Source organism: Macadamia integrifolia, chromosome 3, assembly GCF_013358625.1.
Source record: "Macadamia integrifolia cultivar HAES 741 chromosome 3, SCU_Mint_v3, whole genome shotgun sequence".
Classification (NCBI taxonomy): domain Eukaryota; kingdom Viridiplantae; phylum Streptophyta; class Magnoliopsida; order Proteales; family Proteaceae; genus Macadamia; species Macadamia integrifolia.
Window position 1 is genome coordinate 6,013,959 of NC_056559.1, and position 13,680 is coordinate 6,027,638.

At 36.2% G+C, this 13,680-nt stretch overlaps 1 protein-coding gene across 1 annotated transcript in view; it reads right to left on the reverse strand.

The window, feature by feature from the left end:
• The window catches only part of LOC122073145 (serine/threonine-protein kinase SAPK10-like), a 17,647-nt gene extending 10,979 nt beyond the window's left edge, over positions 1–6,668 (reverse strand). The window contains exons 1-6 of the mRNA XM_042637678.1: positions 5,943–6,668; positions 2,568–2,642; positions 2,384–2,485; positions 2,246–2,299; positions 2,058–2,150; positions 1,747–1,839 (exon numbers count right to left, since the gene is read on the reverse strand). Coding sequence (XP_042493612.1) covers positions 1,747–1,839; positions 2,058–2,150; positions 2,246–2,299; positions 2,384–2,485; positions 2,568–2,642; positions 5,943–6,119 — 594 coding nt within the window. The 5' untranslated portion in view covers positions 6,120–6,668. The remainder of the gene's footprint in view (positions 1–1,746; positions 1,840–2,057; positions 2,151–2,245; positions 2,300–2,383; positions 2,486–2,567; positions 2,643–5,942) is intronic.
• Positions 6,669–13,680: the final 7,012 nt, after the last annotated feature.

Consider the following 13,680-nt stretch of genomic DNA (forward strand, 5'->3'; position numbering starts at 1 on the left):
GGGGGGGGGGGGGGCGAGGGGAAGGGCTTTTACTTTAATTTCCCTATTAAGATCAAAAGGGGCCTGTAAGCCTCCAAACCCAAGAACAGGAATGGAAGCCTTTCGACTCACTCTTGTATGGCTTGCCCTCGAGCCCTGGGCAGGTCAGCCAAGTCTTTCCCTGTTGTTCTGTTCCCACCATGAGAAGGACGCACAACAAAGGTATGCCCAGCGTGTGGAGGATCCGTTGAGAGTGTCTATTATCTCGGTAAGGAGCAGTTTTATCTTTGAAATCACGTGTCCAAGTTCAACAAGAGATTATTTTTTGTCCTGTTTTGATAATTTTCCTTCACACCTTTGTTTCAGGGCCAAAACTACTCCATTTTGTAAATTTTTATGCAACTTTCCAGAAACCATGAGAATTATCGCAACTTGAAACTCTGATTGCTTTCAAATCGAAGTATGCTTCTTGAGAAACAGGTTTGGTTGCTGGGTTTCTTCTTTATGAAGCTTATGGCCAGAAGAATTTTCTCATCTTGAAAGCACTACTCTTTTAATTTAGCCTCCAAGTTTATGCTTCAGCATATGTTTTCTTCATTACACCAGCCAGAACACTGCCCCAAACGAAATTGAAAAAAAAAAAAAAAAAAAAAAGTCAAACAATTGCTGACCAATCAAAAGAATGATGCTTTGCCTTTCACTTTACCAAGAGAGAAATGTCTAGGCGGAAAGAACAGGTGTATAATCTAAATTTCAGAGCACTCATTAGTCTTATGTGATTAGAAACGACTATAATGCCAATTTCCTGTTTCCAACTATTTCTCGCATCAACCCACACACCGGGAAAAATAGTTTAGGCCCTACACACATTATCTCCAAGTAAATGAAAACAAATGACCAAGGTTTGGGACTTTGATAGTGTTCAGCCTTCAAAAAGAATAACATTCAGCAAAAGCAGTTTCAATGCATAATCCGAACATTACACAGTAGATTTACTAATATCACAACCAAGAGGTCAGTGAAGCTTTCAAAGGAAGTCTTAACTCTCAACATACCATCCACTTGGCACTAGATCTTATAAAAGACAAGACTTTTAGGGAGAAAATTCGGTATGATATTTCACAATTCCTCTTGCACCAATGGGTAGGATTTAATAATCGTATAAATTTCATATATGGAATGAGTAAAACAGTAATTTCAGGTGATTGGTGAAATGCTGGCAAAAATTACTAAATCTACAGCATATTATCCACTATACATATTGAGGAAGATGATACTAAATGCATAATGAAGTGGCTATACATTATGTTGAATTTAAATGCATGGCATAGTTGGTGAGAAGTGAGAAGAAAGACTTCATATATTAATACAGATGCATAATCTGAATGATATCTCCTACTAGAAGTGAAAAAGAATTAACCAGCAGTCTACTTGCTACACAAGTGAATTAAATTCCTTACTGACACACATCACTGAATTCCTTCTTATCATTCTATAGTCCCAACTATCAGTGCTCTAATTCCTCTAGGACAATGCAACAAGGAATTGCATTACTGACAGAAAAACTTAAAGAATTGCTTATCCCTAAATTTCAGCTTGACAGTGTGTTATAAATCGTTGTGGTGAAACATTTAAAACATAGAATGACAGCATATCAAAAACTATACCCTTTGTGTGCTGTAAAAAGATATGCTATGTTAGTACAATTCAGCCACACAATGTGTAGGAGCAAATATATCAAGTCACAGAAATTGAAATGATATTTACCTTGCCATCATACTCTTTCTTCAGTAGAACTTCTGGAGCAATGTATGCCGGGGTTCCAACAGTTGACTTTGGTTGCGAATGAAGTACTGATGACTGAGAAAGCAGCCATAGTTAGAATTGTACAGAATACAGATATAGCATAACCAGAGCTAACCAAAATATGATGAAAAACAACAAATGCTCATAATAAGAACAGTAGAGACACTTGACACTTCGTAATTTCAGCTCTGAACTCCAACGTTCAGTATTATACATACAACTAAGAGCACTGGAATACTGACGTTGCAAGGATAAGAATAAAAGGGAAGTACCTTAGAATATCCAAAATCACATATCTTTAAACGAGGGGCAGGACTTCCATCCAGCAGTGTGTTTTCTAACTTCAAGTCTCGGTGACATACTTGCTTCAAGACAACAGGGAGAAGTTAGAAAATTTCTCATTCACATCCTAACATTAAACAAAGGATGAAAACCCAAACAGAGAGCCTTGTTGAACTACCATTGAGTGACAATAGCTGACTCCTGATATAAGTTGCTGGAAGAAGAAGCGAGCCTGCAGCCAAAATGGAATAGACAAACGTTAACTACTCTGCATGAACTAGACTATAAAAGAAAGCAAAGGATTGAATTTAAGAACCTCATCCTCCCTGAACCGGCCTGCATTGCATATGCGCTCAAACAGTTCTCCACCAGATGCATATTCCATCACAATGGCCAGATGGGTGGGCGTTAATATGACCTAGAGTATGATGGTAAAAGAAAATTAAGCTAGCAATCTTTGTTTAGACAAACACTAATGAAGAGATTGAAACAGTACTGACCTCTTTGAACCTAACAATGTTGGGGTGCCTCAGTGATCTGTGATTAATAATTTCCCTTTGTACATTTTCATCAATCTGTTACAAATAATAACAGAATCAGAATCAACTCAAGAAATTCTCAGTAATTCCAATCCTTGGTTGACTACTGATTTAACATAAATCTGAAATATGCCACCAAAATCAGAAGGTTCCTATGACACAGGGTTTTAGATTGCCAAACCTTTCTCGACCTTGTTGTCTAAAGTAATGTACTACTTTATCAAGACATAAACCCTTACTAGTAAAAGACACCAATGCTCTATTAAAACCAGTTCCATCTGTTGGCATATGGGTATCTAACCATTCAGTTTTGGTGATGAAACTCACAGACAATGGTCCATGGGATTACTAACAATTGTATGAATGTAAAAGGATCTATAGAATCCCAAATGCACAAGTGGACTATCATGCATCAAAGAAGAATACAATTGATCAAATGCAAGCCATTTCATGAGTAATGAACAAAGTGGTATGGAAGCTTGAGGAACACAATTGGAAGACTTCAAGGCTTGGAAGCATCATTAAGAAGTCAAAGCTCCATACACATAGGATCTTCAAGGCTTGGAAGCATCATGAAGAAGTCAAAGCTCCATAGACACAGGATCTTCAAGGATTGGAAGCATCATGAAGAAGTCAGCTCCATAGACACAAGATTTTGTATTTATACTTTCTTTCAATCCTATGTATCACTTTCACTAAGTCTAAAAAGCTCGCATTTAAGTCAACTAAGCCTTCATAGAACAAGTTTCTATGTTAGGAGGTTGAATCTAGTGGCTTAACTTGATTCAGGCAGGGATTCTCTGTCACAGACTACCAAGCCGGATAGAGTAAGAAACTACATTCTTAAGTATTCTATCTTAAGGATATCCGCGAGTTATCACTTATCACGGACGTCTGCAGGGCAACACGGGCATCCGATGTGACACAAAGATGTCCAAGACTCCAAGCCAAGAAAAATGAATATCAGGCACTTCCCAGACCCAAGTCTATGAGATGTCCATAAGTAATCAAGGATGTTCGACAAACTTGATGAACATCCAAGACAACTCATGGACGTCGGTGGAAAAGAGCCCTTAATATGACCTTTGGAGTTCAATGACTCTATAAGCCCCATGGTTCGAGAACTCGATTGAAACCTACGAAATTTCGTAGGTTTCGACCGTATCCCCAGGGGTCGAAACGATATTTCATAGGTTTCGACCATATATCGATCGAAACATGGGAAATTTTAACCAAACCAACTGGTTCGACCCTTTGGGTGGAACTAGGTCCTATATAAATTAGTTTAAAAAGAAACCCAAGCCTTCTTTAGCAAAATCCGACCATCTCTTAGTTTTTTCTCCTAGGAGTGGAAAACTTGGGGAAATAGTGGAGATTTCCATTTTTTTCCCAACAAAGTTGAATCTAAGGGTGATTCTTGCTTCATCTACATAAGAAAGACAGCTTGGACCAAAAAGGCAAGTCCCAACTTCCCCAAAAATCTTTTTTTTTTTTTTAACTTGTAAATATAGTAGAATTATGTAAATTTTTTATATGTTACTTAGGAGGACCCGATCTACGCATTCACGATGGCCGAATCTTTTTTTTTGCATGTTAATGCTTTTCTTTCTGTTTTTGAAAATTCATTTACCTACAACATATTTCAGTCAACAACTGAGCGTAATGATTACCGAACCTTTGGTTCACCACACAAGTATGACTTACATGTTTTTTTTTATGAAACTAATTATGTGAATGTGTTAGAAATGTTTAAAATATAATGCACACAAAAAATCAAGAAAAAAAAACATTGTTTGGGGGTCGAAACCTTAAGTTTCCACCAAACCGGGAAAAATTCTCTGGTTTCCTTGAAATTTCCCAGGTTTTGCCCAAAATTTCGGTCTCCCCAAGGGTCGAAACCCGATACCTTGATAACCCCAACGGACATCTGCAGTAAGCTTAGAAGGCCAAATCGTGGTCATTTTTTATGAACTCTCCTTTGGCTGTATAAAGGGACTTAGTTGGTCCTCCTACTGATAAAGGAAACCAATACTTTTACATGGAGATGTATTGGGATCCTTTAAGCTTTAATGGTTTTTCGAGAGATCTTGCTTCAACTTCTTATCCTACCTTCTTGAGGTTCATTTGTACTCACTTTGAGTTTTGTTCTTTTGTGTAAGATGTATACTACACAAGTAGAATCACTACCGTGAGGCGAGAAGGTTAGCAGTGATCCATTTGGTAAACTACTGGTAAGGTTTCATTGCTACTAGGTAAAGCAATTGCGATAGTGGATAAACCTTGAAGTGTAATTATCTCCTTGGGAGTGGATGTAGGCAAAGTTTATGAACCACTATAAATCCTTGTGTCTCATTTGCTTCTTTCCCTCTTAAATTGTGCTTTAGTTGTGTGAGTTCCATCTTTTCAGTTAGCAACATTTGCAAATCTTTTACGGAAAGGAATGTTACACTACTTAGAGTTTTAAATTTCCAATACCACCCCCCCTTGGGTTGCCAACCAATCCCACACCCTCTACTCCACTAAAGAAGAAAGGTAGCAGAGAGAAATTTTTTAAGTTCTTCCCATCCTTGGTTGACTGCTGATTCAATATAAATCAGGAATAGGCCACTAAAATCCTTCCACGGGCTCAGAAGGTTCCATCCGATAAGACCTTTCAGACCCTTGCCATGAAAGGTAAGCTGCTTAATCAAAACATATAAAAACTAAGAGAATATCAATGCTAAATTCAGACACTTCCATTCCACTCCATTAAAGACCAAACAGGCAAAGCAGGGAACTTCATAGAATAAAGTCCATCAACTACAGGAACAAATATCAACAAGAACTCAGGGCACTCGAAAGAGTCATTCCCGCGCCCAAAGCAAATCACAGAATTTTACAAATGGAAATAAATAAACCAAGATAAACAAACTCTAACTTCAGGATAAAAAAACAGCGGTCTCCATCTATGAGGATTTAAAAATTAGGAAGAGAAGCGAAAGGTAACAATCAAAATCTCAACTTGTGTTTCAGCCATTCCCTCACTCCCATTAATGAACTCCTCATTTAACACCGACGTTCTGAGATGGAAGTGGGGAACACCCATGAAACTCAATAAAGATAAACCGAAAAACCACTCGATAGAGCTGAAGTTCATAATATTCTCATCCATTTCTAGACGGAGGTCAGCCATCTATATAATTCACTTTGTTTCCGGCATTCTCCACCAATAATTGACGACATAGGAATCAACCAGTAACCACGACAGTAAAATAAATAAATAAAGAAAGAAAGAACTAAAAATGAAACAAATCAGCAAAGCGGAACAAAAACAAAAGAATCAATAGCCAGACTAACCTTCTCGCCACGCTCGATGTACTTCACAGCCACAAGCTCCTTAGTCTGCTTATCCCTCATCAGTCTCGCGACGCCGAAATTCCCCGCACCAATATCTTTTACAAGCTCGTACCGATCGCTATCGTGCATTATCGGCATATCCATGCCAGGACCAACGGTAACTGGAGATCGATCCATCACTACCTTAATCTCCGACCAAGACTAGTTCACATTATCAGACTAAAAGAAACCGATAAGCAAACCCTACTCACGATCGAACCGGCGCACAAAAACGTGGCGCAGGATCGATCATCCGTTTCAATCGACCGATCAAGAACGAAACCGTTGGTTGAAGAAAGAGACCGATGATAAGCTCAAGTCCGTGAAAGCTTACTTACCCTTCAACAAATTAGCCTCTTCCCCATTCCTTTTCAGTGCTTCTAACTGTAACAAAGATAAGTTGCAGAGATGAAAAGATGGAGAGATGGAGAGAGCTCGTGAACTGCTTTTACTTTCTTCTTCTTCGTCAATCGGAAAACCTCAAACACGCAGTAGATAGATATTTCTCTGATCTGATCGATGGATTAGGAATATATTTAAACCAAACATCAATAAATGAACCCAAAAAGGGTTGTTAATTACAGAAATGGCTTCCTGCTTCTTCTTTCGACGACCAAAAGCACCCTCTGTTTCTCTGTAATTGACCACACACTCCTTGACCCCAATTATTAATGACACTTCCCCTCCCCGTGCCCTCTTACTTCGGATAAGGGTCACACAACTCACGAGGGAAAGCCCCTCTCGTTGGTCGTCGCGTAAAAAGGCGGAATTTAATGTAAGAAACTTTTAGACCAATAGATCCATGCCGCCAAATATAGACGGTCCAATTTTGGAAAGAGAAAAAAGGCCAAAAAGGGTAGGATAGTAAATTTGTCTGTGGGGACAAAGTAGAGGTTTAATGGTTTATTCTCTATTGCTAGCGGTGGAAATAATTTTTAACTCGTAGTTGCAGCAATTTGCTCGCCGAAGCGCCTGGATTTTTCTTAAACGGGTCCCACCTTAGTTTTTTAATGACTTTAATGCCCTTCATTGAGGTGTTAACTAGTACGACATGGTAAGGGTAGATATGTAATTAGACGAATGGAAAACGACAACTCTTGCATTAGATGTACGCTACCGGCCTGCCGTTGACAATAAATTTTGGAAAGGCACGAGACCGACAGACCGGTACCAGTTGTTCTCTGGGTCCTCACTTTTAACCTCTTATTACCGGCTTTTAGTGATTCAGATACCGGTCAGGACGGTCTCCGTCTACTTGATTCTGGTCCGATTTAAGATTTATAGACTTGCGGTTTAGGGTGGGCTACTGGGCCCTGGCCCCTGGCGATGAAGTACGAAACAATTGAAGAAAAGTACGTAATCAAGAGAACTATAATCCATTTTGAAGGAAAGAGAATGTGTTCTTCGGATCACCGTTATATGGTGTTCCGGTTGGACTAAGAAAATTACAATTGGAATCTATCTTGATGTGTGCCGATCAGACGACTGTCTTGTTTTCTCTTCGTTTTATATCTTAGACTGTTGGAGTTCCGTCACTCTTACGGGCTGATCCAACTGAGAAAGTATGACCCAGAATTTAGTGGCTTGTACACAGAGAACCAGAAATGGCCCACGGCCCACCCCTGGTAATACAAGGATTATTGCCTCTTAGGCTCTACCAAGTGCATGCATATTATTATATTTTCACATAGGCTTCATTTGTGTCCATAAAAAAAAAGATGAAATTTTTTTCCAGTAAAATGATTTTACATATTTTTTTTTTAATGTAAAATAGTACCAAACATTGAAAAAATAGAAAAAAAAAAAAAGATTTGCATAAAAAAATTTCATGTAAAATATCAATTGCACAAAAAAAAATTTACAACAAAAAATATCTCAAAAATATAAGACCTAAAAGGAAAATCATGCATAAAGGTATTGAGATAAATTAATCCATCAAAATCAGTAGATCATAGAGAAATATTTGTTATTAAACACTTACTTGCCATCCAAACAATAGTTGAAAATTAAATTTAAAAACTAAAAAATGAGGTATGCATGCCTCATAATTCCACTATAAGGAAAATAATATATATATATGATTTTTTATGAGTGTTTAATAGTACATGGATCTATTTCGTCCTTAAATATATAAATTATGCAAACAGAAAACTTGCAGGCAAAGAAGAAACTCAAGTGTAGTACTGTTACAAAGAAAAAGAAAAGCACAACACTATTATAATAAACAAAATAAAATAGTAACAATAAGAATAATGGTCATAATAACAACAAGAATAATGAATTGCATGTATATGTGGAAAACTTTCTTCTGAAAATTATTGTTCCATACACTTTCCTTAAACTTGTACCTTTTATGTATTCATTCTACTATGCCAGTGTGATGCATAAAATAATCGATATCACTCATGAATACTGAAGAGCAAGAAGGTACAACAACAACTCCGCCTTTTTCCAAACTAAATGGATCGGCCACAAGATCAAAAAGCAAGACGGTGTATCTTTAAAATTATGCAAGGACTTGAAAGCTTCTAAACATCACAAGTGAAGCATTGTGAGATTTAGTTGTCCAAGAAGCCATCATATTGATCATGCAAAGGAAAGGAGGTAACAATGAATGTATGAAACTGAACTAGCTAATAAAAAATCCTTATAATTTAATCCATAACAACTTTCATATTGAACCCACAAATGCCTGAATTTTTATTTTGTTTTAATTGTTTTAATCGAGATGATCATCATCATATTCTTCTATTATATTGAAATCATTGCCATTCGTACTAGTGCTAGTTCTTATAAAACAATAAATGTTTACGATGAGCCTTGACTTGTTTGCAAAAGTCGTCACTATGAAGAAGGCACATCAGTGTTCTGGAATTTAAGTTTCAAACACAAAAAAAAAGAGTTTGTTATATATTTCAGGTTCAACAAAAAGGTACATCGGTCTTTCAGGGCTCTTTTTTTTTTTTTTTTTGGGTAAATAGGGCAATTTGTTCATATCAATTTGAATTGCATCTATCCAAGACAGCTATGCTAGTAATGGTTGTCCATCTTGTATTTGATATTCCAACTTGATACTTCTACTCTCACTTGTTATGCAAAATCACACATTGCTAAGTTAAACCCTCTACAAAGCTGCTATAGTTTATTTACTATTTTCAATCTCTTGATCCTTTTTACCTTTATTTACAAGATAACTTCCTTACTAAATTTTGTCTAAAATTTTCAAAATTAAAATAAAATTACAACTAAACTTAAACTTTACCAATTATGTTTGGCATAAAGAGTATTTTTTTTACAAATAAACAAAGAACAAAACAAGTGAAGATAGTAGTTTTTTTTATTGAAAAATAAAATAAAATAAAAAGGCTTTACTTCAATAAAGAGAGAATATCGATGTTCATGTTAATTAGGGATTGGTGAGAATATTTAGACACATAAACAAAGGCTAACTATTTGTCAAAAAGCACAACATTATTACTAGGCCGAACAAAATGGAAGGGAGGGCAAAATAAACATCCATAAAAATAGGAATAACACTCAAAAGGCCACAAGGACCTCGGTTCCAAAAATAATGGTTCCAAGTCTTTTGCATCGCTTCGGACTTCATTGATCATCCATCCCCAATCTTTAGCTTGTTTTAATCCAAGTGGAAAGCTCCTTGTGCTTGTTTCAATACGGTTTCCTATCATCACATAATCTGTCGTTAATGAAATACATTTACTTTATAGAATACAAAGTTAGCCCATTCAAACAGCTTTTAAAATTGTCATAAACGATGGAGCAAACCATGAGGAAGTTAAGTTCTTATTTAGAGCCTCATAGATATTCCATATGGGGCTCATAAGCTTTCAAAAGCTAAGAACAACTGAGTTGTCATTTAGACTTGATTCCCAAGCATCTCTATTTTATTATCACAATACTCTTTCATGTTTGTTGCACAAATGAAAGCATCTGGGTATTCTATCTATCTTTGTTAAAAAATTTATATTTAAAAGTTTCAATTACACATCCCTTCCACCTAGGGCTGGCAATATACAAGCTGAGTCGGTTTTCATATATCACTAAATAATAGAGAAAGTGGAAAAAGGCTGAGCACACTGTTCAGGTGTCTAGCCTGTGCCACTCTCTTTTCCTCTCCATTGGAAATGATCTCATGCCCCTTTCATCCCAACCCTCTATTGATTAAGCCGTTAGTTCTAAGAAAGTTGGTGACATGCCCAACCTCTGCCTTTGTTTATTTATTAACTTTGTGTTTCAAAAGGGAATACACTTTTTTCTAAATCTTTCCCTCATGCTTTATTTTTTACTTCATATTATTCAAAAAATTCATGTTTTTCAGATAAGTTTTCAAAAATAACAATGACATGTGAAAAGGCCATAATGATTTAGATATAGATTTAGATATACTATGTGATGAGTTAATGATTTTCAACAGCATGTTTTTTAAATTTAGTAGACAACCTACCTAGAACATTCTAGTCATAACTGGCTCATGGGAAAAGGAACATATAATATGCATATCATAACTCAACCCATTTTATTTCATTTAGACGAAAAAAAAAACCTTGGATGGCAGCGTGGTGTTAGTGCCCAAAAGCAATGAGAGGCAAAATGACCATCATGCCCTCATGCGTGCCTTCCTTTTTCCTTTAGTTTTTATTTTTTTTTATCTATTTTATTTATTTATTTATTTTTTTTTATATTTTTTATCATTTCCTTAACTTGATTTGATATACCAATGTTGGATGTTGATCTTTAGGTTTTCCTTTGACATGGAATTTAAAGTTAATAATGTTTTACTCGATGAGCTTAGAATTAGACAATTTAATAGTTGCTGAAATGTGAAAAATAAAAATAAGAAAGTAGAAAACAATTTATCTCAACAAATTGTCAAGCTCTCAATTAGCTTCCTTATGAGGTTGTCAGTTGTACTTCCCTATATCAGAAGTATTAGGTTAAGCTTTCTTGAATGTGAGTTATTCTTAATTTGTAGAGTTGAAAATCGCCATGCTCATGGGATAATAATAAAAATACAAAAAAAAAAAAGAGTTATCTCAATGTGTTGGTTTATGCTTTGGATTTGGTTCTCGCATGAGAGTCATTTTTGTATAGCGTCTGATCCCCACTTATAATGCACTCAATGTAAAAGCTTGTTGTAATTCCATGTGTGGATTATGCACCGTATAAGAATGGTTCTCGTACGAGGACTTGATCCATACTCCATTGCTAGCATAACTGAAATATCGATTGTGATGGGGTCAAGATCATGTGCTATAAACAGGCTAGGCTTAGTTAAAGCTAGACCAAGTCCAATCGTGGCTCTCCGTGTATTTGAGGTCTTAGCCCAAATAAGCCCGTCAAAGACAAGTTCAAGGATTAGGCAAGTTGTGGCCAGGCTAACATTAGGATTTACTTGCAGATTGCACAACCTTTTATGGAAGTTGATTTACGAAAGAGGGGGTTCTCCAAGCAAACGGTATAAGGGAGAACACACCAATGGAGTTTGACAAAATGATATCATATATAGGAGGAAAGCAACATCATTTTATACAAGAAAAAAGAAATACAAACACAAATGTGCTAGGCTGCTAGCATATACTCCTCAACGGCTTAAAGATCCTCCTGTAGGGAGAGGGTTCACCACACCACCATTGTGGATAATCTCCTACACCACACCGATAGCATTGCATGGATGGTATCATTCACAATAATCCCCCTATGATAAGTGTTGTTGTATGGTTGTCCTTGTTGGCAATCTGGGCACATGGCAATGATGATGTGGCCAATTTAGGTGATATGACCGAAAGTGATGACATGGTAGTGTTCAATGTCACGGATGAGATAACATAGTCACATTGTGTGCATGGAGTGGTTTGATTCATCCATGGTAGGTGTAAAGGTGTTGATCGGTTTGGATTTTGGTTTAAAAGGTTCGGTTCGATTCGGTTCACATATATTTTGGTTAAAACCATAATCGCACCATTTACTAAATGGTTGCACTTTCTGAAACTGTAACCATACCATAACCATTTAGTAAACGGTTTCGGTTTCCATGGTTTTTAAACAGTTTCAGTCTCATGGTTTTAAACAATTTTGGTTTCGGTTTATTCCATACGATTTCTAAACGGTTAGCAATTGATTTGCTAGTTTATTTGCATGTTTACTACAATTTGATTTTGGTGATAAACGATTCAATCTTGAGAATGTGAAATGCAAACCATTTTGTGTTTGTTAAAACAATCAAACAACTAAGCAAAAGAAAATATTTTGATAAAATTTAGTCTCAAGCGCATCTAACAAGTCAGTAAGTAATGCATACAACATGGATTTTCTTCTTCTCCCCCCTCCCCAAATAATGTGTCATGATATTGGAAAATATATATTTAATATGCCATGGTATAATAAAAAATTACATTTTTATCAGTATACATTCTACTTAGTGCGTTGGATTAATTTAATCGACATTCCAAATAATGAGCAAATTACCTCTAGAATTACTTACAGGCTTGTAGCACTCAATATTTGAATCAAAAGATATACTAATGATAATTTGCAATCACCTTATTTAATCTTTAAACGAGTTAATCAGATCAATTTTTATGGTTTAAATGGTTCGATTTTCAAGGTTTCAATTCGGTTTGAAACCAAGGGTTAAATGGCTCGGTTCGGTTTCAACCCGTTTAGCTAATCGGCCTGAAACTTGAAACCATAACTGAACCATTTACTAAACAGTTTTGTAGTTTCGGTGTAAACGGCTTGGTTCGGTTTCGGTAAACGGTTTCAGTTTCCAATTCACATCCTTAGGTAGGTGGTGAGGGTTTATGAGTCAAAATTGGCAAATTTGACTTATTTATGCTCATGGGCATTTTTGACAGTAAAAATGATATGTTTGAAACACCAGTTCTTTATGAAAAAATAGATTTTAATTAATCTAGTCCATTGCATCTGATTTCATCACGTCCTGATACTGTATGAAGAAGTCACGACATTTAGGATAGTCGATGGGAAATTTCGGCATTGCAGATGAATTTTTTGAAAGAAGTTTTCTTCATGTAACGATACGAAAAAAATATAATATTTTCAAGGTTCTTATTTTATCACGTCCCGATTCCGTATAAGGAAGATACGTCATCGAAAAGTTTAGGGGTATTTTAGTCTTTTTACATGGCTGAGTCAGATGATCGAGTCTCCTGAAAAGTTATAGAGTGTCTAGTAATGTTTTCAATGCACTTCGTTTCGACTCAATCATAAATTGTATAAAAAAAATTACATGTGTTTTTGTGAAGCCGGTTCGAAAATCCAAATAAGAAAATAACCAATTGCCTTGGTGTTGGGTAGATTTTCCATATTTTAATTTTGAAATTTCAGGGGCTTTTATGTAATTTATAGATTTTGAAGGTCTAAGTTGCTGGGGGTCTTTAAGCACTTAAATATGTGGAGGCAATGGCTTGATTGTAATAAAAATGAGTATAAAGTTGTACAATTAATGGATCAAATGAAGCCACGTAGGCCTTATTCCCATCAAAAGGTTGCTGAGCCTAGGTGCTGAAATGACGAACCAGATGTCATCGCGAGATCATCCATTGGCTAGTTTGCTTAAGTCTTGATGCTCTAGCGTTGCACTCTGATTAAGTGTCCTATAATGTTACGCATGTGCAAAAAGGGATGCAGGTAGATTTCATTTACTTTGATCTCATGA